At 38.4% G+C, this 26977-nt stretch overlaps 1 protein-coding gene across 6 annotated transcripts in view; it reads left to right on the top strand.

Moving 5' to 3' along the window:
- Positions 1–26977, top strand: part of vav2 (vav 2 guanine nucleotide exchange factor) — a 178129-nt gene that overhangs the window by 32560 nt on the left and 118592 nt on the right. For all 6 annotated transcript variants that reach the window (XM_026296871.2, XM_026296867.2, XM_026296868.2 and 3 more), the window contains exon 2: positions 23821–23937. In XM_026296871.2, the coding sequence (XP_026152656.1) occupies positions 23821–23937 (117 nt within the window). The remainder of the gene's footprint in view (positions 1–23820; positions 23938–26977) is intronic.

Raw genomic sequence — 26977 nt, 5'->3', positions numbered from 1 at the left:
CAGTCTCCTTTAATTTTATTTCAAGTTCATCTCCCACTATTTGCTGTTTCTTATTTTGATTTTTGCCTATGTACTTTTAACTTGTCTTTTATTTCTGTTAAGCACTTTGAGTTACTCTCTGTATTAATTGTACTATATAAATAAATATATAGCCTTGCCTATATTATCACGTTATTGTTATTATCACGTGCTGATTTCTGAAAATTGTCAGTTTAATATATAAGTTAAGTCATTAAGCATTTTCCCTAGAGTAGTTTTGGATTCAGTGCCTTGCCCTTTGGCGCTTAAAGGTGCACAAGTTAGACATTCTCATTTTATCTCGAGATCCAGTTTAATAACCTTCTTAACATACTGCATCCTTCAAAAAAACTGAGAGGCCTTTTGGTAGAAGGCACAAGCACTTTACAGACTACCAGCAGAGAATAAGTAAAGGCAGCTGCAATCAGGGACTACAGTTCTTCATAAAATAAGATGTATCTGTGTTTGACCAGTGTATTTTCCATCCCCAGCAGCACGCCTTTCCTTTTGCCTCTGACATGCTGTTGGATTCAAGCAGTCCATTGGGGTGCCAGAGAGATGCAGAGACATGTGGAAAGAGGGAAGTCACGGCAGTGCACACAGCAATTTAAATTTTAATTGCCTAGATTTATCTTCCCCATACAGTGTGACGGGCTGATAACTAGGGCTGATAGCACAGAGCCTGTTTGTTAAAGCTTGGCAGCATCCAGATATCTGGGCAGGAGCCTTAAGAAAGAGCAGAATGGATTTACTGCAACATTTCTTAACCTCCGACAAACACCCACGTTCACAGTACGATGCACAGTTCAGCTGAGGCTTAAGTGTTGGCTAGACTCTGAAAGCCTAGCAAATTGGGTGATTTCACCTGCACTCAGGAAGACTGTATACTGCTTCAACAATCAGCTACTACAACAAACACAAGTGAGTCAAGGTAATATTTACTCAGGTTACCCAATCGAATTTTGATCAAACATTTACTGCTGCTGTGATCAGTAGCAATAAAAATCTCTCGTTTGTTTGTAGGTCAGCGTCAGAGTTCTTCAAACATTATTTTACAAAGTGCCATGGCACTATCATAGTAAATCAGTGTTTTTCATTATATTGTAAATGATACCTGCTGTCACTATATGTTAAATGTTTTTATTATAAATGATGCCATTGTAGCTTAAAAAAATAAACCAAAAAACCTTGTCTTACAAAGAAATTGAAAGACCTGATGACAATCTTAAATCCGACAGCATGACATCATAACAACACAAGCTCGTCTGCCATGTAAACTAGTCCATTTTTATCATTCGTGAATCTTGTCAACATGCTTAGATGATGGAGCTCTGTTACATGTATAGTTTCTTTGAAATCTGAAACCGAAAAAAAATAAGATAAGATTGTCATTGAAAAAACAACTTACAACATACATCAGTAAAAACAGAAGATTGTGATTTTTTTTTTCAGTATTAATACTGTTTAATGCCAATGTTTTTTTTGGTTTTTTTTCAGTACAAAAACTCTATTTTTAAGTTTTGGTTTTCTTTTCAGTGCCAAAGTGAGATACTTTCATTTATACTTATTTGTTTACCTCTTTTCCTCTGGTTTATATTCAAGTTTTTATTTTTTGTGTGATGCTTTTAACCTTATAAAAGTAACTGGAAAATAATTTTTTGCTTTTTGTTGTTTCATTATCATCCATCATCTATACTTACTTATTCCTCTTTGAGGGCACAGGGATCAGCTGGAGCCTATCCCAGCTCTCTTTGGGTGAAAGGTAGGGGTGCACCCTGGACAGGTCACCAGTCTATCGCAGGTTCACATATAAATGAACAGCCACAAGCAGTTAATAATCTATTTAGAATAATTTTTTTTTTTTTTTTTTTTTTTTTGGGCTCATTTTCTGGTGACATTAAATGAATACTGTATAGTCAGATATAAACTTTAACTTTATCACTTCTATTTTTGCCAGCTCAGTGCCCAAACCAACTGCTACATTTTTACCCACATCTGAGATGAAATCTGATTAAACATTGAAACTAAAACCTTTGAAGTGTAGAAAGTTTCCCAAGTACACATTGGCTCCACTGGCGTGCATGAAGCTAATAATTCAGTGATTCTTCCTGAAGCCCTGAGAGCCTGTTAATATGCTCATAGTTAAGAGCATGTTCCCATGAAGTACAGAGAACAGAACGCCCACAGCTTGTCACACAGCACAAACTTAACCATCCTCTGGACACTTCTTCATGTGCACACACACACCTTCCAGCACAATCTCTACATCACCCACAGTTTTGTAAGTCAGCAAAAATAAATAAATAAAACAAAGTTCAACTTCCATCTGTATGTTATTGTAATCATATTTTTTTATGTGTTAATGCTCTAAACCATTGAGATTAATTTTCAGGCAAACTGGCATCAACAAATCCAATGAAAGTGTAATTGAATAATTTTCTTATGGGACAGTGGGTAATTTCCTTAGTAAACACAGTGCCACCATGCTGTTTTGTAATATGCTCGCACTCACTAGGCATTGTTGCATCTCAAATTGCTCAGTATAAACAACAGCAACCCAAGTGGGCTATGGTGAGGAATATGAACAATTGCATCATATTTCCCCTGATTTTCTTCCCCTCCTGCCAATATTCTAACAATTAAACCCTTATGAATGTACTTAATTAACTGCAATAATATGCTTTTAACTATCTCTTATTGGAAGTGTAATGAACCTTGTCTGTGCTCCAACAAATGGAACAAAATAAAGTTTAATGCATCAATAACTGTATATTTTCTCTAGGGCAGCTAAGGAAAAGGCAGGCAGAAGGAGGAAAGAAGTGAAGAGGGATTGTGATCTGTTGAGATGACAGCTGCATGAGCTTGTCTGGTGATTGAAGGTTCATAGTTAATGTGCTAGTGAGCGTTCTGGCTGAGTGATGGCGTTTGGATGATGGTGCAACACTGAGTGTAATAACGACTGTGGCTGCTGTGGAGAAAGCTTGTTATCCGACTGTCACTAGATAGATAGACCTCATTTGTAATTAGCACCAGGATAGAAAGTTACAAGTGCTTTTTTAAAAAAAAAAAAAACATAGCAAGTGTTTGTCGAAATTGCTAGTTACTGTATGTTTATGTTTATGATTTCTGCTCGCTCATTTGATGGCAGTGGCCTTACTTGTAGAGAGAAAGAAAAGTTGGCAGTGTCAGTTTTATGAGCGCAGCATAAATCAATAAAAAACATTAAGCCTCAGTCATCAAAAGATGTTACCCTGGATGTATATTTTCATGGTGCACATCAGCAGCACAGTTCCATGATGTCTGCAGGAGTGTAATTATCACCACCAATGTTGCCTTGATCCCAGTTTTATCATCCTCCATCCCACCCCCCAGCGCACACACTGTAACCACCTAAATCACTGTATGATATTTTATTGTATTTATTGTCTGTTAATTCCCTGAAAAAGTGTATAATGGGACCCCTTTAAGGAAAGAGGACATGCAGTAGAGGGCTCTGTGTCCCACTCCCTGTTGTGTGATGGATGGATGGACAATGGTATATGTCTAATTGTCATTAGCCTCCTGGTGAGAAAGCCTGGTGTAATGAGGGCTGTTATTACTCTAACGCCTTTATCAGCAAAAAGCTGTCCTCCTGCTGTTTTGCTAAGCCAGTGTAGAGATGCCCGTCCTTTTTACAGGAGTCCAGATTGAAGCTCTGCTGTGTTATTACTCTGTTAGGACTGTTTTTTTGTTTGTATGTCTGCTGTTCCAGACACTAGAGTCAAAACTTTTGTTGCCATTATTAGACTCTTCAGACCATTAAATGATCAGGAATCTTATTCTGTATACTGGAGTATACTGTATTATGTTCATTAGGATTGTAACGGTACACATATTTGTACCAAACTGTTTCGGTGTAGCTGTGTACTGGGTGCACATGCAGTTGTATTGGTGGCACCACATCAAACTTATTAAATAGGCCACCATGTGAACATGGTATGTAATGTTATTATTTCCATGATTACAAAATGAATCTAATTACATGCTCTAATTGCATGCTCTGTGATTTTAGCTGTCAGTAGATCTATGTAAAAGTATTTACATTCAAATGAATTTCGGCAGATGAGTGGGTCAGTGAATAAATTTCTCTTTTATGTCAGAATCAAAACATTTTCTCGCTGTCCATTTGCTGTAATAATCATAAACGAAAATGCGACCCCATATGCAGACGAAATAAATTCAAACCCACCACAACTGGTCTGCACTCCAATTTGCAAGGGAGTGAGTTAGTCACAAATAGACTTAGTTTGTGTCTACACACCTGGTCGATTGTGACTGCATTTTAATGATACAGGCTTGAAGTACTCAGATGGTGCAAAAACTCTCTACTGCAGAAATGAGAACAATATCCTTATCAGTGGTTCCACTTGAGTGTTTTTTTTAAATGTAAATGTCCTATTCATGTCGCCAAGCAGCATCTTCTCATCTGCCTCAATCATGTTACAAAGACACTGTGCCAGGAATGATTTCAGTGACGCACCAGGCCAAAGGGGACCACGATTTATCAGCATTTAACAACACATATTTATAGTAGCAAATATATGACCTTATTCATTTGTTGAGAAAACGGGGTTTAAACACTTTGAAAGCTTCTTTTCAGCATTTATATAATATGTTTTATTTAAAACTTAGTTTACCACTATAATATGAACTGTTTATGTTTACGAAAGTCATAAGAAATGAAGAGCAGTTTTAGGTCTGGTATTTGTTTTCCCTTTATTGTAGTGAAAATGAACTGAACTTCAAAATTGATGTAGGTACAAACCAAAATGTGATTTTTACGTACCTGCAGTGTTTGTATAGAAAACCCTGACTAAATATAAATAAAATATAAAATGATTTATAGCTGATCTGAGTCACCAGCTTAAAATTGCAGCATGTGGTTATGTGAAAACATTGTAATACCTCCAAACCATATCTTTTTTTATTTTTATTTTTTTTTATAAAGTTTATTTAGGACAGACACTGCAATGAATATTACTATAAATGTGCTAGAGTTAGTCAAAAGGCTAGTTTTCATCTGTCGTCCCTGAGCAGATTCAAGCATGTATGTAGTAGTATGCACAGAGTCAATAGTATGTCAATAGTATGTAGTTGTTTTTGTACGCATTTTCTATTACTTTATCACTCAGAATTAGCTCAAACCCCTGAATTCTGTTGTTCTTGTGTGAGGCTGATGAAAATCCTGTTGCCGCCACAGGAATGATAAAGTATCTCAAAGAATGCTTGTGCTATGTTGTTAGCTCAGTAATGTTGGAAGCAAGCATACTTCAAAGCTGTAGCTGCTGGTGATAATCCTAACAGGATGGGTTGAAAGAAATCAAGTCTGTAAAAGAAAGAAAAACTGCTCTTTCTTCGATGTATTGGAAAGGTCTAGTGCAAAGCATGCCTGGAGGTGTCCGCATTCCTAAGGCACATGCTTCATAAATAGGTTTTTTTGTACAGTGTGCTGCATGTGGTCTATTGATGAAAACACTTGTGGCTGGTCTGTCTTTTTCCAAAAGAGATCAAAGAGAGGAGAGTCAAAAGGTCTTCTTCTCAATGTAGAATCCACCTGCTGCTGCTGAAGTTTGTATTTTGCAGCTAGGTTTTATTTTTAGTCCTTTTGTCAGGGATGTTGATGCCTTGGTACTGTACATACATACGCACGCACACAATCTCAGGCTATAGAGTTACAGTATTTTTCTCTAGTGTGGCTTCACTTTCGATTAGCTTTTAAACATGGTCTGATTTTACGCTGAATCAAATATCGTTGTCTGTACTTCAGCTCTGAATTGTAGAGGTGATACTTTGGTGTATTCTACCTCATGTTTCACTTCATTAACTATCACAGTGAGAGCTATAAACCAAGCTCTGTGCTCAGCATGCCTGCTCAGCTCACCTGAGTATACATGTTCCTGCTACATCAACCATTCTACTGAGTCAGAGCGGAGTCGCCTTGAGGGCTGTGTCTGCACGGTGTGAGTACAGGGGACAAAAGTTTGTGTAAGCGTAGTATATAGCTATATTGAGATAGTATCTGGAGTGTATTTGCCTGGATATATTTTCTCTTACTCAGCATGATAGCTTGTTCGATAAGGCTAAATGGACTGTTTGTCTCTTGTTATCTCGCTCAAATCTGAATAGACACAGTGTACACACATGCATGGATGTGCATGCACATGTACACTTGCAACAAAGGCAGACAAAACACAGACACATGTAGACTAAGATGCATTGAAAGCAGCGATTCCAGATAATGTTGAATATTTGGGCAGCCAGCCCAAGAAAATAAGCAGCTTTACAAGTGAAATGTTAGTTTAATTAAACACAGAAAATATAATGCATGATGCCAAATAGGTCTTTGAATAAATTAAGAATTATGTGTGCAATATATCTATGTTATAGCAATAACAACTGTTTGTTTAACCCTGACACCTCACAAGTAAAATCTTATGCAACTAACCAAAACATGTTTTGGAAATTTTGAACTTTTAAAATAAAAATATTTTTGCATTACAGTGCCCTCCACAATTATTGGCACCCCTGATTAAGATGTGGTAAAATTGGTCGTTATTGGGTCTTTCAGCAGGATAATGACCCAAAACACGTGGCAAAATCTACTAAAAAATGGTTCAGCAGACACAAAATCAAGCTCCTCCAATGGCCATCTCAGTCCCCAGACCTCAACCCGATTGAAAACCTATGGGGTGAACTGAAAAGGAGAGTGCATAATAGAGGACCCCGGACCTTGGATGATCTGGAAAGATTGTGCAAAGAGGAATGGTTAAAGATCCCTCTCTCTGTATTCTCCAACCTTGTGAGATGTTAGAGGAGATTAAGTGCTGTCTTGTTGGCAAAAGGGGGTTGTACGAAGTATTAAGATCAAGGGTGCCGATAATTGTGGCACACATGATTTCATATAAAGTCAATTATTTGATAATGTTAGGTTGGATTTTTCTGTATTTTTCTGAATTTTGGTTCTATTTTTATAAAGAAAATTAATTTATTAGAAGCTTAAAATCCAATCTTAATCAGGGGTGCCAATAATTGTGGAGGGCACTGTAAATATATCTTCAAACTACAAACAAAACTCAGTCCTGGCAACATGATTAATGTTATTAAAAAGTTGTTGTCTTGGTAAATACTGTAAAAGTTGATGCTGACTGGAAGCAAGAGACATGACATATTAACTTTTTCAAATTTTATCCAAAACCACAATCTTTCTCTATCTTTAAAAAAGTGTTATAGCAGTAGTCTAATGCCCCACGGGATGCAGGATGTACATCCTGCTTTCTAGTGTCAGATTCCTGTGCTTCTGTCCAGCACAATACCTTAATAACTTAAAGAAACAAGGTTACAGTGCTAGCTTGCACAGATTTCAATGGTGATGTAATCTTGGCCAAGACATTCCTCTGGCTTTTTTTGCAGCTGTGTTTTCACATGAGGGTTGGGCAGATAAGATGAAGTTGGAAAGAAGAGATTTGAGTGCTCTCAAAAGAAATGAGACACTCTATCTTGAAGAGCCTTAGCTGAGCGGTAGATTGTACTTGTGATTAGTCAAGATCCTTAATGTGAACGACCTCATATTACCTGGGTTAGTGTGCCTGTGTGTGCACGTGCATGCGTGCGTGCGTGCGTGCGCCTGTGTGTGTGGGTGTGTGTGTGGTCTACACATTTGTGTTGGCATTTACATCTGGGTGATAATTTTTACAGAACTTTGATTGTCCAAAAAATGATTCTGAGCAAACTGTAATACAAAACTTAGAGAATTAGTTTAGTTTGAGAGTTTAAGGGATGACAGTTGCTGTGATCATAAACCAAATTATTTTATTGTTTATTGTCGTATGAGGAAAAATATTTTGAGATATGAATTTTAGTCATTTTGTCCAGGCCTCCTTGGAATGGGTGGAGCAGATGGTCAATGTGTGATGGGAGGCAAAGTTTCAACAGCTCAGGAGCCAAGTGCACAGTTGGGTAGCTGTCAGCCTATCACATGTCTGCAGTAATGATCAGAAACAACTCAGCTAGCTCTTTCCAGTCCACTGTTTTTACAGTGTCCCTCTGGGTGTTGAAGAAGGTCCCCATAGATAAGATAATACAACTCAATAGCCACATGGTTGATTTTTATTAGGCCTGTGCTGTGTATATGACCTAAGAAAAATATTTAGTTTATGATGTTAATATGATTTTTTTTTTCAGGTTTATTTTTCTCTTCTGTGCCGTATTTATAAAAAAAAAAAAAAAAAAAAAAAAGACTGAGTCGACCAGCATCTACATGTTAGCACCACAGCATTTGAGCTATTGTACATCTGCACTCATCAAGTATTTCATTACTCTGCCAGAGATAGAGTGGACCACATCCATGTTTAAATGCTATTAGACTCAACACTCCCACTCTGTTGCAACAATATCCAAATAATTACCGGTACCTTTTCCCACATCTGGTCGTAACAGCTAGCTACAGTCTTGGCATGGTCTGGTGCCACCTAATGTTTACTAAGGGCTGATGGAAATTAATGTTCCATCATGGTATATACTCACAACACACCAGGATTCATCTGTCAGGGCTTGAATGACAATGTTGCTTCGTACTAGTTTCTTTTGTTTCTATACAAATATGTTGTCTTTGTCCTGCTTTATTTTGATAAAGGCAAGTAGGAGTTTGTGAGAAGGTGTTGTTTCTTTATGGAGAAACCCTCATGTTATCATTAGAGATACTGTTGTGGACTATTTAGTGATTTGATGTTTTATTGATCTTCACAGAAGACTCCTCGGGCAACCCTGCTCAGTGGGGTCAGAGGTTAGGGTCAGCGGGTAAGCTAGCGAAGCTTATTATTTTCTTTCACAAAAACCATGTTTTAAACATGGAATGCAACACTGCATTTTCACAGTTTTTGATGATCAAGCTGGATGTTAGCACTACCTCCTAAGTATTAGTGATTTAAATATAAGCCCTTGAGCTTATATATATAAAAAGCTGTTCTGAAATAAAGGTATACATGATTGATACTTGAGGTGATTGGGGAATGCTGTCTTCCTGAGTTTGTTCTGGAGCGTATAGACGAAGGTAATATACAGTATATTTTTATGCTTTGAGTAATTTTTAATACTTAAGTATATTTTCCTAATTACCCTTCCATACTTAAGTAACATGAAACACTCTTACTTGAAATAGAGTAATTCTAAGTGTAGCATTGTACTTTTACTGAATTGCATCTGCTTAGCCTTTAAACTCATAGTTATATTATTCAAACATGACTTCTTTAATCACATCCATAGCTCTAGTCACATGCCTGGTTTTATCACATTGCTATTTTGGGGTGAATGTCGGCTCAGGTGGTGGCTGGTGTGGATTTGATCCCAGTTTTTCTTTATTTGCTCTGAGAGGTGTTGTGCTATTGCTACGCAACACATCACAGCTGGTGATCACATGTGTCAGCAAGCTACACAAAACTGTTAATAGCAGCAGTGTTCACAAAGAAAACACAGTAGTTTGGCAAAAATAACAAAAAATGCTTAGGTATGTTTTCTAGATTTAATTTTAATTTTAGATTTGGAAAACAGAAAGCAGGTCAGCTAAACATGCAGAATTTATTTACAGACAGCATGCATTTAAACGTGGAGAATAAACTTTTAAGTAATCAGCCTTTTGTCTAAACTGGGTTGTTTTTTGAATTTCTCCCTGTAGTAAGAGTGTCTTCTGTCGCTAAGATGAAACCACTTTGGGTGTCCAGTAATTCAACCCGATATACTGCTAACAGCATTGTTCTCACAGCAGGAAACATAAGAACTTTATATTATATTGGGTCAGAAAATCTGGCCACAAATCTGTTTAAGACAATCTGCTCCTTTTACTAGAGACAATCTGCTCCTTTTAGTAGAGACAATCTGCTCCTTTTAGTAGAGCTCGACTGATATATAGTTTTGCAGATTTCATCGGCCGATATGGGCCTATCGCAGATGTATCAGTATCGACAGATATGCCGCCGATATTAACATTTGTTAATGTGCATTTAAAATGCTTTTATGTGTATATATATATATATATATATATATATATATTCTGTTTATGTATACTGTATTCTATATACAGTACCAGTCAAAAGTTTGGACACATGAATTGAAATGCCATAAATGCCATTGCCTGTGCAAGCGTATCGAAACTTTTGACTGGTACTGTACTATAATATACACAAATAATATCGGCCGATATATCGATATTGATTTTTTTTTTTTTTTACTTCACAATATTGGCATCTGCTCCAAAAACCCATATCGGTCAGGCTCTACCTTTTAGATCATTTGCTAGCAAACATGGCATCTTCAGTGCAGGTCTAATCAACACTGCCCATTGCTGCAGGTTTATGTGGGCGTACATGACAGTATGTTTTAGTGTTTCAGTTTACAAACATACTTTCATTCACTGCCCCCTGGACTCTAGCTGGTTTTCTTCTTTAATGAGGATGACTAGTGTCCCAGCTTGGGAGATGGTGACATCATGTCAAAGGCTTCTTTGATTAATTTAAGGAGGGAGTTCACTCAGCTCTCTTGGTCCCTCTAGAGACAATCACACTGTCTCTGTCTCTTTTTCCTCCTCTGCCTCCGCCCTTGGGTCTATCCGTCCACTCCTGTTTCTCTTCATTCTTCCCTCAGACTCAGACACATTCTCTCAGCATTGGTCTGACAGTAAAAATGACACAGTTTAGCACCATTAAAAAATTAATTCCTAAAGAAATTCCAATGTAGCTGAGTGGAAATGGCTGTAATTCAAACCAACACACATGTTAAAGAAATACCTCAAGGACGCTCGTCATGACGGCTGATCTTGTGATTAATGATTGCCCTTGAGGATATCTTGTTTGTGATATGATTTACAAAACTTACTGTGCGTTAGCGTAACTCGCGAAGGGCTTGCGTCTTAATTAATCACACATGGACTGATTGCAGTTGAGTTGATTGCTTCATCTTGCTCCCAGCTTATAGGAACAGCTTTATCAGCATTGTGTGGTGTTGAGAGGTCTTTATGGCAGTGCTGTTTACTGCTGGCAGTTTATCTGAGTCTGCAGGGAATGTTTACATCATAGTATAGAGATGTATCTGTCCTTAGGCTTGTTTCTCCATCTCTGCCTCCTTTTTTATTTCACTTCAGAAAATATCTTTGATTTATACGTGGACCTCTCACCTCGTAAATTCCCCAGACAGGCTTAGATGTTAAGTGCCTACAAGGAAAGTGCGGAGACACAGATCGATAAAAGTTTGGGCGGAGTAATACTTCCCAGTGAGTTCTTTGCTTCGCTTAGCATCATCAACACCATCCTTTGATGTTGTTAACCTGAGCTGCACATACTAACCAGAAGTGAACTCCCAAGAATAATCATCTTTGTAAATGAAAAGGCTCTAATCTGCTTTAAAATAACTGCCTTCCCTGTTTTCTTAGGGCACCGCACTCTGCTGCCACATCCATCTGAAGCTCTCCACTCTGTTACTCAACAGCTTAGTAGATGTCCCTCCCTCAAACACACTCTTCTTTTTTTGCCATCTGCTTTGAAATTAATGGGCATGTTGGAAAGTAGGCTAAATCCAGAGTGACAGCTTTTTCTCTCCTATTTTTAAAGAGGTGCTGCAGGCGGAGTCCAACTGCATGGGAGAGGGAGAAGAGAGAGCTGGTTCATCAAGCTGCTCTTGCCTCTTAGTGTTTCTCACCTCTGCCCATTGGGATGCTCCCAAAATCACGTCACTTAAGGTGTTGATGATTGGCTGTGTTTTGTGTTATGTTATGCTCATGGCTCAGTTATCACGAGAGATATGTTTTTTTTTTTGTTTGTTTGTTTTTTTTTTTTTGTGATTAATGAAGATCAAATTCAGTAACCTTGTGGCAAAAATGTTAAAATGGCAACTAAAGTTCCAGAGAGAGAAGAAACAAAGGAATTTAAATTTCTTGAGAATGCCCTGTTTGTGTGTTTTTGTACTGGTACTCTAATCTGTTTGTCTCCTTGAATTTGCCTGTAAGGTAAACCTATTTCCTGTGATCTTCAGAGACAGATGGCAACAAGTTCTATAAAACAAGTGGTGTAGTTTTGGTAATGCAGTGAGTGAACAGCCTACTTGAAGATAATCTACTTTTAAAAAAAAAAAAAAAAAAAAAAAAAAGCCCTGTGCTATGTAGTTAGGAGGTTAAATATTCTCACAAATATTTGTGACTCACTGGAAAAACTGTTCTTTCCTTGTGAATCAAGTTTTAAGTGTACAGCTGAAGTAGTATTTTACCTAGACTTTGGTGACCTTAATTAATGGAAAAATCAGACAATAATCTTATGTGATCATAAATCTGTTCTCTACCTACTAATATGCAGTGAACACAATGACTTGGCTGAGAAGAAAAAGGATTCCTCAAATTTTTAGAGCACATGTTGAATGTTTTATAGTGTTTCAAATGAAGCACTCCCTGATGATATAGTACTTGACATAGAATATTGGTTGAATATCTAAATGCAGTACACGTTCTTGGTCTTGTCTTTGAGGTATAAACAGAAGGATAACCCTGTGTTTTCTGCATTTCTTTGCACTGTTGCTATGCTGTGGATTTCAGCCATTGTACGTGGGCTAAAACGTCCAATTATAGAACAGGCAGAGTGTTACATCTGAAAGGCATAAGCAGCTACATATGGGCACATACATTCTCCCACTCTCTCTCTCTCTCTCACACACACACACACACATACACACACACACATATATATATATATATATATATATATACACACACACACACGCGCAGAATCTACAAATACTCGTTCCATGCTTGAGGCTCAGGGCTCTGATCTTTCCAAAGGTTTCCTCCTGTGGCCCGTGTGCCAGACTGTCTGGAGAGCTGTGGAGGGGCTGGCGTCGCCTCACTTGCTGGTTGAAAAAACCCAGTAACGTTTCCTTTCTGTGGCACAGCAACCAGCCTCTCCTCTCCCTCTCCCACCTCCCCTCCTACTCTTCTTGAGGAGGATTACTGGCAGATACTGGACGTTTGATCCTGCCTTGCTCTCCACTGTTGCTGTATCTGTTTGACAAGACTCTTTGTATCTCTTTCCCTTCCAGAGTTCTTTCTGTTTTTTGCTTTGATAATCTTTTTTTCCAAAAAAGATAAGAATTGAACCTTTTTTTTACCGCGTACTATTTGAAGTCTCAGATTTAGCTCTAGTCTTCCTGGGAGCAGGCAGGACAGCTGGGTCATAGATATGTGAGAAGTTAATTCAATTTCACCATGAATAGAGCAGAGAAGATTGCAGAGACAGGTGTGGGTTATTTATGACCGTTTCCTCAGAAAATGTAAAAGCAGAGATGTAAGTGGATAATTAACTGTCATGAAGATGATAGGTTTTCAAAACCAATACCTCATCTACATTTTTGTATTTAAGCTCATACATACACAAAACACTACTCCCCAGTTTTTCTTTCCACTGTGACAATGCCTTTATCTCAACAGTGATTAATTGCAAGGGACAGTGCCAACAAGTTATCCAGTGTAATTTGCAGGGGAAGTATAAACAGGAAATATTCATCTAAAGCATAATGTTGACGGTGTGACAAGGCTGAAAAAAAATTGTGACAATGAAACAGTGCGACAGAGCACAGCATTTACCGATTGAGATGTCATGCTTAAGTATAGCTGCTCATTTAGGCCAAACTGTTGCAACTCACAAAAAACAATCCCCCCTAAATGTTATTCACAAACAGCTCTGTGAATCATTTGTACTGACAGGTCAAATCACTTTTTAGCACACTTAACAGTTGTTCTGTCAAAACAACCAGCTAAGAGATACGGTTAATTGGTATCTTTGGATTACATAATATTATTCTATGAATTCATTATAGATGTGCTCGTTTAGAAAATATGGAATGTGGTGGTTTTTATAACCAAGAGATATATGTGTTGGTGACTTTGTTCTTTAAGAAATATAGTTGGCCCGTCAATGTTTAGTTATATAGGAACTTTGCCTAAAAATATGTCTAGAACTCGAAAAATGTTTTAAGCAGGGATTATAATATTAAATGACAATATTGCTGTAGTTACCTGCAGTTTAATGTAACTAGTGTTTTGGTTTTGAACAATGGTCAACCTTTACCCATGAGCTTTCTTTGTGTTTTTCTGTGTATAGTTGTACAATAATTTCTTGGTCATTGGCCATGGTCAGTTATGTGTTGGCATATATAGAAATCTGTGGTTGTTCAATTGCCCTGTGCAAACAGTATATCATCTGAACCTGCAGAATGCAAACAAGTTGTTGACTATTCCTTATGTGCTTGTCATTCAGTCTGCTTCACATGAAATCAAACTTTGCAGCACATGCACTGTATTGTTTGGGCTTCATATTGCATTCACTCTGGTTGATTGTTCAGTGGAAAGCTTTTCACTGTCCAGTGCCCCACTGAGTGGATGTAAAATACATCTCACAGTATGTACCTGTCCAATCATAATCTGTAAATTGCCAATTGTTTTATTGTGTGTTGCAGCAAAGCAGTGTGATGATTGAATGATTGTTGATCCAAGCTGTGGGTATGATGATTAAAGTAGGCCCGGGCTTGGCCCCAGAGTCAGTTGGGTAATTAACAGGCTGTTCTACATGTTAATAGCATTACTCACCTTCGAGATAATTGCAGCCATCAGGAGCACAGAGCTGTATCCCCCCTGTGTACGCGATAGACTCCTTAAACAATGGACTGACAGGCATCTGGCAGTAACAGTGCCTACCTCTCTTAATCTTTTGGCCTTTGACTGAAATGATTTCAGATGACATTTAAAAGTACTTTTTTACATACAAATGTAAATATATCAGATAAGATGTTGGAAGGCATTGTCAGGTCCTTCAACCAACTAGTGCTGAAACTACATATTTTTTCATTTGTTTATGAAATAAGTCACAAAACAAGATTCTTCCCAAATCTTCACATTCCAGCTAGCAGTCCTAAAACCTGAAGATACACAGTTAAGTACATGAGAAAGAAGGACCAAATACTCTCACTTTTAGAGCTGCACTTAGCTCTAAAACTCAAGTAGGTAATCAGTGATCAAAACAGTTGCCAATTATTTTTCTGTCAATTGACTAATCACTTAACTGTTTCAGTTCTATTAACAGTGCAAACACTGTGTAGGGCCTCCTATAGGAGTACTGAATAAAAAAAAAATAGAAGCATTAGCAACACAATGCTTTAAAATATCAAGCGTAGATGTGTTTATTATTGATTTAAAACAATGCTTCTTTTAGTATGCCAAATTATTCTCATAGCAACTGCATATACAGTGTTGTAATTGTTTAACCAAGTGATTATAGTTTATGAACCTCAGTATATTTTGTGGGAGACCACTACATGCCAAGTAAATATTATAAATTGAAGTAGAGTGGAAAATGTAAAATAAAATACAAATATATTCTGATAAAATAAGTATTATAAATACACAACTTATACTTTTCCTCTTCCCAGGTCACATAATGTTGACGTGAATGGTAGCATACATACAAGCATATAAGCAACATAGTTATAATTTTGCCTTATACGGGAGATTGTTCATGTCTCTTATACATTAGAAACAGTGCAGGGCCTTAGAGATTTTAAAGGAATGCCGTAAGAACACAGGCTTCATCTGAATTTGATTTTGAACAGAAGTATTAGTTGTTTTGATTAAGCTATGTAAAATCAGCTGGAAGTATAGTGTTAAGTCAGTGCAGTGCTAATGTTATTGTAGCATTGCTGTGTCCAAACACATAAATCTACATAGATGTCAGATCCTTGTTAGTTCCTTGGTCGTGTGTGTATTAGCCCCAAGCTAACTCAACTCTACTGTGAGACTTAATGGGCTGTGAACATGGCCATGCTGTGTACAGTTAGGATCTATATCTACGTAATGTTTAACCTATGTGTGTTTGTTTTGTGTGGAAAGAAGTGAAAGGAAACGTATCTTAAGGGGGATCTAAATCACCAGAATGATCTTCAGGTAGTGAGGGAAACTCACTGGGGAAAAAGATAGATGCAGTCTTCTTCTCCCAGGTCTGATGTCATAAATTATCTGGCAATTGATCCATGGGTGTCTAGGATTCTCAGCAGACCTCCTCCTCACATTCATCAAGCCTTGAGTCTGCAGCTAAGCCTGAGTGGAAATGCCTCAACCACACAGTCCTCTCCCGAGTCTTCGCAGCATTGGCCTGTTGCTTAGATACAACACAGATTCACTTTTACATGAGGAGCCGAGAGAACCTGGAGGAATGCATTATGCACTAAGATATTACTGGCTGAATGCTTTTAAGACTTGGGGTAAAAAAAGGATTTCAACAGCTGATAGTAGCATCTCCAGTATTCTCTCTGTCTTTTGGCTATTTCCTTTAGATTGCCTAGGAATGAAAGTTATGGCAGCCACTAGGGCATCCAGCTGATATTTTTTTTTGGACCAGCAGCATATTTTTGACAGTAACAGTGGAGACAGAACCTGTCATGCAAAGGTGAATCCTCTTCTGCAGAAATCTTTTGCTTGTAGTTTTCAGAAGAAAGAGCCTTTATGCATTTTTACTGGTCCACAGAGGAAAGCGACAGAAGAAATAAAAGTCCAGAAATGAGTTTTACACATCAGATAAATTTGATTGTCAAGCTATTAATGTAAAGCAACCATGCTGGTGCTACAGTCACGGCCCTGTACCAGAAATTTGATCTGTAATAATAATTCTTTTGACAGTTACCTAAGTGGGCATAAAGGACTAATGTATCAGGTTTCTTATATGAGGATAAACACTTTAGAGATGTACACTTTTGTTTAAAGTGAGCTTGAAAATGAATGGAAAAATACATTTGTAATAATCATACATTGTTCTAATATTGTTGATTGAAGTCCGTACACGTCCTTTTATATCGGTACATCTTATCATTATTGAGATATTTCATCCTGGATGAAAATGGTGGTCTGACCAGCCAACACTGTCACCCAGTCAGCAATACCACTAGCAAATAATTCACAGCATAAGCAATAAATGTAATATACTGTCTGGCATTTTAAAGCATCCCCACAAGTTGAAAAACTATCTCTGTCTCTTTCTTCTTTCCATTATCCACGATAGAAGATTCATTGTTCTTAGGTGTGGTCATTTACGCCTAGTAGAGAAAGGAAGAGCAGTACCTGGAAGGCGTATCTTTCTTTTCAACATTCTGTTTCACTCTCTTCCCTACTGTGTGTTTCTTTCACAGGAAGAGGTCTCCTTTTAAGTTTGCTGCAGGTTCAGTACCTCTCTATTTTCACAAATGACCTGATATTTGTGCATGTTATGTTACTGATGGCATGTTCCTACTAGCTTTTTTTTTTTTTTTTAACCCCCATGCTCATCTCAGACTTTACCCTACATGCAATTAGTGTGTGTGCTTTTGTTTTTATGAGTAGCCAGTGTAAAGGTGAATGTGGACTTGTCTATAATTAGACAGACATGCTCTACAATCATGGTGACTTTCTCCCTCCAGAGTCTGTGCTCTGAGCTGAATTATCTTCTTTTGTAATGGAGATTAACCTTAGTAAAAACCGTACTTAGCCTATTTAACTTCCATATTTTAACATGAGCCACGTGGGCCTCACTAACAAAGCAGTTCTGCCCTGTCTGCTGCAGCTTGTACGAGATTTAAAACTGTGGTCAATCCATGCCTGCTTACAGGCTTTTAGGGGTAATAGGATAAGATTAACACATTTGCATACTATTGCAATACATTATTCATGGAGTGTTCTCATCTCTAATTTGCAGGGGCAGGGCCTTTCTCTTCACTGACTTTAACATCTGGGTGACCTGGAAGCTGTGCAGAGGAGCCCCAGAGCTCATCAATCCCCTATGGCTGTCACCCAGCACATGCAACCTAAACATTTACCACACTTTTAAAGAGCAGTGTGCTTGGGCCAAAATGTTTTACTTTTTATTTTAAGCTATTGTTCTCCAAATTATATTCAACACAACAATTTATCAACAAACCTTTCTTTTGTCAGCCCCAGTAGCTCAGAGTAACCATTTTCTTCTTTCAGATATTCATCAAAGCAGATATTGATTTTGAATAAGTGAATTCAAAGATCATAGACAAGGAAGGCTTGGATTGATTCATGTAGAATGCTATGATTAGAATAAATAAAACTTGGCAGACTGACAGGAATGAGTGTTGTCATCCATTGAATTTCTTATTGGTTACGTCTGTTGGTGACCCATGGGACCCAAAATAAAAGCTTACCATTATAAGATTACCCATGTTCAATAGCTACATCATGCACAATTAATAGTCAAAATGGACTGGTGCAATTGGTGCAATTCTGGTTCAAGTTTAGCAAGTACTAACAGTTTACTTTAACAAGATGTTATTATTTATCTTGCTGTTGTTTTTCTAAAACATGGTTGAGTGTTAGACACAGCAAGCTATGTGAGGCTGTTTAACAAATGAAAAAGAAAAGACCAGGCTGGTGCAATGGTCTTGTTACTCACGCATTTGGAGGAGGTTTGTTTGGAAAGGTTTGAGTGCCGATCACTGCCAGGCATAAATCTCTCCTTACCAGAAAGCAATCAACACCTTGAGCTGTGAGATCATTAACCAGGCTTGAAGTTAACAAGATCAATCATCACGTATACCTGGTATTTTTGTGTGTGTGTGTGTGTGTGTGTGTGTGTGTGTGTGTGTGTGTGTGTGTGTGTGTGTGTGTGTGTGTGTGTGTGTGTGTGTGTGTGTGTGTGTGTGTGTGTGTGTGAGGGTGTGTGTGTGTGTGTGTGTGTGTGTGTGTGTGTGTGTGTGTGTGTGTAAAGATTGTCGTGAACAGCTCAGTATCAGTATCTCACCTTCCATTCCTGTTGTTCTCAATGCGCTAAATGATTCAATGGCCCAAACACAACATGAGTGTGTGTGTGTGTGTGTGTGTGTGTGTGTGAGAATGAGTATGTGCCTGCCTCTCAGTCACCAGACAGGCCTCAGTCTCTTTCACTGACTCCATTTCTGACTGGTTGTCTGAGTATCTTATCGTCTCTCTGATTCACTTCAGTCTGCTGGTTATGAAATCCGCCGGTCCTCTACTCTAAACTCCTCTTTTTGATTTTATTTTTTATTGCTTCCTCTGTAGCATCTAGAAACTCAGTCTATCATCTTCTTTCAAACAGTTTATTTTCTTTGCCCTATATTCACGTAAGTTGATTTTATCACAAAGGTAGAAAGTGATAAAGATTTTCCTAGTTACATGTTTAAATTCTCAGAAATCCTAATCTACAGTTGATTTCTGTTCACAGGTTTTGGCTGTTAGAAGTGCAGGACGCATCATGTGGAAAGTGGGTGCTTAAACCTGAAATGCTCTTTGGTCACAGAGAACAATAGCAGGTTGTTTTAGATGCATATTTGTCACAACACAGCTGTGAGGGTGTTAGGTTTCTTCCAGGAGAGAGAGGATGACAGCTGTAATTTTTTTCTCTCTTTCTGATTTAATACATTTTGTAATTAAAACTAGCAGCTTATCTCCCAATAATAATACATGACACTTTATCTGAAAACTTATCTGCAGGTCAAGCCTTAGCGCTTGTGACTGTGGCACTTGCAGAGTTGTTTTCTTTGACCAGCTGTTTGTCCTGGGAATTCAGCGTGTGTCAGCAGGGTGAGGCATAGCAATACTACATCAGAAATCAGTTTTACAGGTTACCAGACAGTTTGTCACCAGACAAAAGGCCACAAAAGGCACTTTAATTGCATTATTTAGATTATAATGTGTGTCACATATTTGAATTGGTAGCCGATGATCGAGCCCGGAAACACGCTCTTTGAGACCGGTTCTTGCATGTTTGGTTTCCTCCTCTTTTGCTATTTCTCCCCATGGGTTGTGTTCTCTCCGGGCTTTCCCCTCCACAACACCCTTCTTCTCCGACACCAAAGAGCTTTAGTTTTGGGAAAACAGTCTACCTTTCTCTCTGCCTCACCCTTTTCCATTCTTTTCCCCAATTTTCCATGTCCCTATATTTTCCTGTATGCCATTTCTTTAATTTGCTATTTTCAGGAGGAAGTTCTAATTTGTGTCTCCTCAGATATGAGTGTGTAGGAGTGTGTGCAGATAAGAGGCACAGTCCCAGAGGAATAATGCATTATTCTCTGTGTGATGTAGCGTGGTGACATGGTAGAAGGCCTTGCCAGGAATGTGACAGGTCTTTGTTACCTGACTCTTTCCTCTTTGCTGTTCCTCTCTCTCCTTCTTTCCCAGTCTGCACTCTCCCCTCTTCCCCACCTTCCTCAAAACAAGTCAGCTTCTTTTAAGTGTTGTTTGCTCTTGACTGAGAAGTCAAAATCAGAGATGCTGCTCCAGTGGAGCACACAAACCACCTTGTGAAGAGTCTACTGCTATACTACAGCTGAGACCACCTACACATAATCTCTCTTTCTCTCTCTCTTTATCTGTTTCTGTCTCTCTTTCTCTTCCTCTCTAGCTTTTTCTCTTTGCCTCCCCCATATCGCTCTCCTTTTTCCTCTTTTACTTTAGTATCTGTGTGACCTTCTCTTTTTCACTCTTGCTGTCCCACAGGATTTCTTCATAATTTGTCTGATTTAGTTCTAATATTTACAGTATAGGTTCGATCTGAAGAAAATTGCACTAGGTTTTAGGACTGAAAGCCCTGAGAACCACAATTGTAAGAGACAGTCAAAGTATTAAGAGGGTCCCTAGTGGTTTGGGTGAGTGGAGTCGACACAATAGTAGCTTCAGATGACAAACACTTGAAACAAGTGGTGAAGTGTAACATGCCTGTGTGGGTTTCTAGTTTCTATCTATCTATCCATCTATCTATCTATCTATCTATCTATCTATCTATCCATCTATCCGTCTATCCGTCTTCGTCTCCGTCTCTGTCTCTGTATATATGTGTGTGCGTTCAGACTAAACGTCGACAGGTGCTCACCCAAAACACAATATAATTGCTAGAAGGAAACACACTTGTGTGCGGCCTTCTTTTGCAATCAACTTTTATTGCAATGTTTTACTCGTAAAACCATATGTGCAGGTTAGTTTCTTTTTGTTGCCTAGAACAGCAATTGCAGGGTCCTAGAGTAATGAAATAGATTAAAACAGTATTGAAGTAATGATCCAATCTGCGGTGCTGAAAATGAAATGTTTAATTTGTTGCAGTTAGTGAGAAAAACAGGCTGAGATGAGATATTTTTTTCTTGCTGGGTCAGTTAGTTTCTGAAGAAGGGCTACAATAAATGATTATTTTCATACTTAGTTAATATGTGGATTTATAACAATAACAAGGACATGAAAAGAAGAAAAGTTGCAAATTAACCAGTAACAAATTAGTGTGACTTAATAAATTACTTGAAATTGTTAAAAATTAAAAATACTGAGGATAAAATTTGAGTGGGCTAATAGTATATTTGCCTAATTGCTTAAGATGCAGATGGAAATGAAATGTGTTTTTATGGTTTATATGTATTATGTTATGGTTTATGCATATAAGGGCATCCAAAAGAATTTTTTAAACTTTTTTCCATTCTGTCAGCATTTCAGTCACTTTGGTTTCTCCCAGATTGCTGTGAGTGTACAGTGCATTCATAAAAGATTTGTGGGCCTATCTGAAAACTGTGTTGCAGGCCACAGTGATGTAATTCCAGATGGGTTGTGCTGAGGGCAGCCTAAGGAGATGACCTGGGCCTGTTTATTTCTCAGTGCACTCAAATTCTCCACTCCACAAGAAATGGTGTATTTTTTTCATACAGATCATAGCGATTTTCCCTACCCTTTCCCTGGCTCCCTTATCGCCAAACATACATTAGAATGTCAGACACATCTTTTCCCTCGTGATCCGTATCCGCAGAGCCCCCAACTCTCTTTTTCTCTTGCCTCCAAACCACTCCAGCAAATGTTACCTTTTCATATCTGAGCTGGGAAAATAAGCTTTTTTTTCCCCACTGCACGTGAGGATCTGCAGACATGATAACATTCGCTGCTGAACTGCAAATGTCACTTGGGCTAGCCAGCACACCACATTTCTTTTCACTGGCCAGCATGGCTCATGTGGGCTTCACACTCATGACACTGGCGCTGAGCAGATGTGCACACATGAATGTGAATGAATCAGCAGGGCTCTCAGGTGTGGCCAGGAGAGGCCATTTAAAATACCACTAAATACCATGAAACTGTATCAGATGAAACTATGCTTTGTATCTGAAAACTAAGGGGAGTGGTAATAGTGAGTTGTGTTTATCCAAAGCCTGAAAGCTAATTAGTACAGCAGGCTGATAATGTCTCATGTGGTCAATTGTAACAACAGGAAGCACTATGGCTCATCAAGCAGCAGTAAGGTTTAAATGAAAACACAGAACTTTCAATGCCTGAAGAAGGGGATGCTCTGTAGTATATCATTATACCTGAAAACTCACTGGTGCTATCACTGCTGCCTTGAAGGCATGCTAACATTAACCCAATGTGAAGTGTGGCTCGCAAGGCTGCTGGTTGCTTTACTAGTTTTATGCAGCAGCCATTACGGGGATAAAGTATGTTGTCAAAGCTTTCAGCTGAACAGGCAATCAAGCATTTTGTTCGACATAGGCTCTCTCATTCAGATCTCTTTTTGTATGTATATTCTGCTTCCATGGCCATCAGTTCATATTGCTTGCGCTCAGAGAAAAGAAAGGGCTGCATATCTGAGCAGCATCTGGATTTGCATGCTAGGTAATGTGTTCACCTCTATCTCTCACCCACTCACCCACTCTCTCATACACAAACACACATACACATACACATACACACACACACACACACACACACAAAAAGATGGGAGATGAGAGACTGCTATGCTTATCATTAATATTTCAATACGTCTAAGCAGTTATTGGTCTGTTCCCCAGCCCTGAATGTTTATCTGTGTGATGGCATATTTTAGGGACTGGGACCATCAATATTCGTGACCAGAGTATTTATTATGCAGTTTTTTTTTTTTGTTTTTTTTTTGAGTGTTTGGGCTGTTGTAGCATCTGATTATATGAAAATGGGCTACAAGTCTCAGGTTCAAATATGTTTTGTTTACTTGACTGGTGGGTAGTTGTGTCAAAAATTAGGTTCTAGTTTATAGGTTTTCTCTGTCAGACCTGGACAAAACAATACAGATTAGACAGATTTCTTTTAACTTTATTATATTAACCACATTGGTAAAAGAACTCTGGTGTTGAGAAAAGGTTAAAGTAGATTGTAAAGAATATCTTTAATTCTTGTTTTCACAGCATCTTACTTTTTTTTTTTTTTAATTTCTAAATTCTTCAAGTTGATCTGAACTTTTTCCATTTAATGAAATGCGACGTCGGTGCCTTAGTTTACCTTTACCCTGAGTCTGGTCTTTGCCAGTGGGTTTGTCTGAGGACCCTTGGTCTGCACTGTGATTTCAGGAGACGGGCTCATCTGTGGCTCAGCTTATCTGGATAAGAGAGGCAGCCCATCAGCCTCAGGAGCAGCAATCAACCTGCTCACCGTCTGGTGCTGAACAATCAAATGTACAACAGGAAGAAATAATATGGAGAGCTTGCCAATCATCAACCAGGAAATTAAATATTTACAAAAATGCTGTCACATTGATAGGGAATATTAAACAGACTGCTGGAACATGCTTCTGAGGGTGAATAGTCATATTGTTTAATCATGCTGTTTCTACAATAGTGTGAATCCAAGCTGTTAGCTGTTCACTATAGCTGAAATTCTGCATGCGAGATGAAGTTTGAATGTGCATATTTATATTGTTTTGTCCCCTCTCTTTCTGTTTCTTGTAGTTCTTGTGCTTGAAGAACATTCGGACATTTCTCAAGGTGTGCCACGACAAGTTTGGCCTGCGCAACAGTGAGCTGTTTGAGCCTTTTGACCTCTTCGATGTCAGGGATTTTGGCAAGGTGAGTTGAACATTGGATGGATGGATGGATGGATGTTCTGTGGTTTAGCCTCAAATTGCTCTGCACTTAACCTGACACTATGATCAGCTCAAAAATGGTGCTGCCCATAGGCTATATTCTAATGAAAGCAGCTGCTCAGTCATGACGCTGCTTGTATCCCTGATGATATCATTTAGAAGTTATGCCCTCTAGTTGTTAGATTACTAGGGAAGGTGTGCTCTGTGGTATGTTGTATGTTTATGATTAGATCTTGGTGCATGTATGTGTGAAGGTGAAGTTGTTTTTGCATCTACAGAAAAGCCCATGTGATTTGCTTGGGGTTTGAGGTAGTTCAAAGTCAAATCTGTCAGTTACATTAGCTTGAGTAAGGAGGGCAGCACTCAGCTGAGCCTTTGGTGAAACACTTTAGGGTCAGCAATCTCCTCTCATGTTACCAAGTGACTAGAATTAAACTCAACTCTTCTCTATAAGTCTGCAGTGAGGATACAGTGTGAATGTGTATGTAGGCACAGCAATTGAGGTGCAAGACCCACTTGCACATCTAGGTAACTTTATGGGCAATTTTATAATATGTTCAAGTTAAATTTTGATCTTATTAAATGCTTCTAGGGACTTTTATTTAAACTGTATTCATGAAAGGTTAAGGAATTTGAACCTGAAAAAGCTATGTTCAAAACGTCCATTGGAGAGATGCTGTTTGTATTTGTGGCCTTGAGGTGAGCACAAGGAGCTCGTATGAGAGTATGGAGTATAGTTATACTGTTCTTTGAACCAGCTGAAGTGGTTCATCATTTGTTTAGGTTACCTCCCGGTATGACTCCTTTTTTTTGCCTGTGTGCCTCTTCTGCCAGTTGGATGTCTCTGACCTAGACCCAGAAAACTCAGAAGAGATTACATATCCTGTCAGGCCTGGGAATGCCTAAGGTTCCCCCAGGAGGAGCTGAAGGTTGTGGCTGGAGCACATCTGGGTACTTTACTCAGCCTGCTGCTTTTGTGACACAGACAGGGATAAGTGAAAGAGAAAGAATGGAAGCATGGGATTGTAGGTCTTTGGCTTAATTTAAAATTCTGTGTTTGTGCATGTCAGATGTAATTAAAGTATGTATTGCCACTATATGAAAACATCATATTACTGGCATTTTAGCGTCACAACAAAACACCTGCAAAACACAGGAAAGCGGTCCCAGGGTTATTTCATTTTTTCGTTTCGTGCAACTTGAAACCTCCTGGAAAAGGAGATGATTGATAGCTGAGGGCAAAGGGATTGGCTGGTAAGCATACCCTGGATGCTTCAGTGTCTGAAAATGAATTGTTTCCTTCTACTTTCTAATCCTTTTGACTGTGGTGTGCATTGGTGTGGCTACAGAGAGAGTAGTTGAGAGAGTATGCTTTTTCCTGGCCTCGTAGGCTGTTAAAACAAGCACAATGGATAGTATGATGTCACATTGTTGATTACACAGCTGCCACTGTCAGGAGTCTTACATTGGGAATATTATTACTGTAGTTTTTCAGTTGACTGAACAAGAATTTGTACTCCAGCAGTGGGGATTACTCTGTAGAGGAGAATAAACTATATTATATCATGTGATGATTGATTACAAGAGTACATGTGTCCGTATAGTCATCTTCTCATTTATCAAACATATCTAATCTAATTCAACATATCCACTCTCCCTGCACTGGTATGTAGGGCTGAAGAAAGATGGCAAAAGAAAAGATGAGGGAAGAAAAAGGAGACAAGGACTCATTTGGCAGTTTGTAGATAAACCACAAGACGATGTCTGAGAGTCAATGAGCTTGCAGTGAATTGTATTAAAATCCAACAGCAGTCAAAATCAATCACATAGGTCCTCCATATGTCAATTTGGAAATTGCTTTTGTATGGTCTCAGTGGTGGCAGGCTTGTCTCACCATTGATTTTCCATTAAGGCCAAACATCACATTATAATGTATTGAATTGAGTAGATCCCTACTAATGTGGTATACATTTAAATAGTGAGAATGCCCCATAAACGAAAAAAACAAAAAACAAACGGGCCTCTTGTATTCCTGCACAGTCTCTATGGTCCTTTTTTTGCAGCTCATCACTGGATGTAGAGCAGGTCACTGGACTCCTCTCATGTTACTTCAGGATGAATTTCTTTGTGGGCACGTCCGATGGCAATCAAAGGGAATTTTAACTTCTCATATATATTATCATTGAATGGTACCATTAATATTATCTTTGTGTATTTTTCTTTTAGCACTTCTTTGTTTTCATATTACATGAAGAACAAAATGCTTGACAAAATAATTTCATGATTACATTTTGCAGAAAAATGAACCACTTTTGGCACAAAATTTGAAGAAATGGTGCAGCCTTCCAGACCAGATATCCTCATTGTACATATGGAGATCAGCATTTTGTTTCTTTGAACAACTGCTAAAACAAATCAAATTTTAATTTTAACATCTACATGTTAAATTTCTCCCTTGTGTTTGGATATTCAGTTGAATGAAACTGGTTGTTCAAAAATTTCACTAGGCTTCTGCAACTTAACCACTGACCCTGTAACGAGGTGGGGGTGACGTTTGGAGAGTGGTGCAGACACAGACTACAGTCTGTAATTAGCTGAACCAAATGGTTGGTCAAAAATATATTGATACCTGTTTTCATAATCAATTGATGATTTGAGTCACTTTAAATATATTTTTCAAAGTTTTCTGGTATTTTTAAAACTAAGCAATGCCTAATGGTAGTCCTCCTGTTAACAATGAAGATGCAGTGGACATTTTTTAGTGGAAGAAAAGATGGAATTATCAGCGTGTCTGTGGTGGCACTGCTTTTTGTTAACAATCCAGAACCAAACTGTAGATTGCTCCTCTGAAAGAGTGGCATTAAAATAGATGTCTATGGGGAAAGTAGGCAAGCAAGAGGGTTTTTATAGTGGCTTCCTCTATAAACATTAATCAGCCCCTATCCACCTTTCATACCTCTCCATTGGCTTCCAGGAGTCCCAGAGGTCATCCCCCCTGGCCTCTGATCGCCATCTCTTTCTTT

Source organism: Mastacembelus armatus, chromosome 12 (genome assembly GCF_900324485.2).
Source record: "Mastacembelus armatus chromosome 12, fMasArm1.2, whole genome shotgun sequence".
NCBI classification, from domain to species: domain Eukaryota; kingdom Metazoa; phylum Chordata; class Actinopteri; order Synbranchiformes; family Mastacembelidae; genus Mastacembelus; species Mastacembelus armatus.
This window is presented reverse-complemented; position numbering and strand designations above follow the sequence as displayed.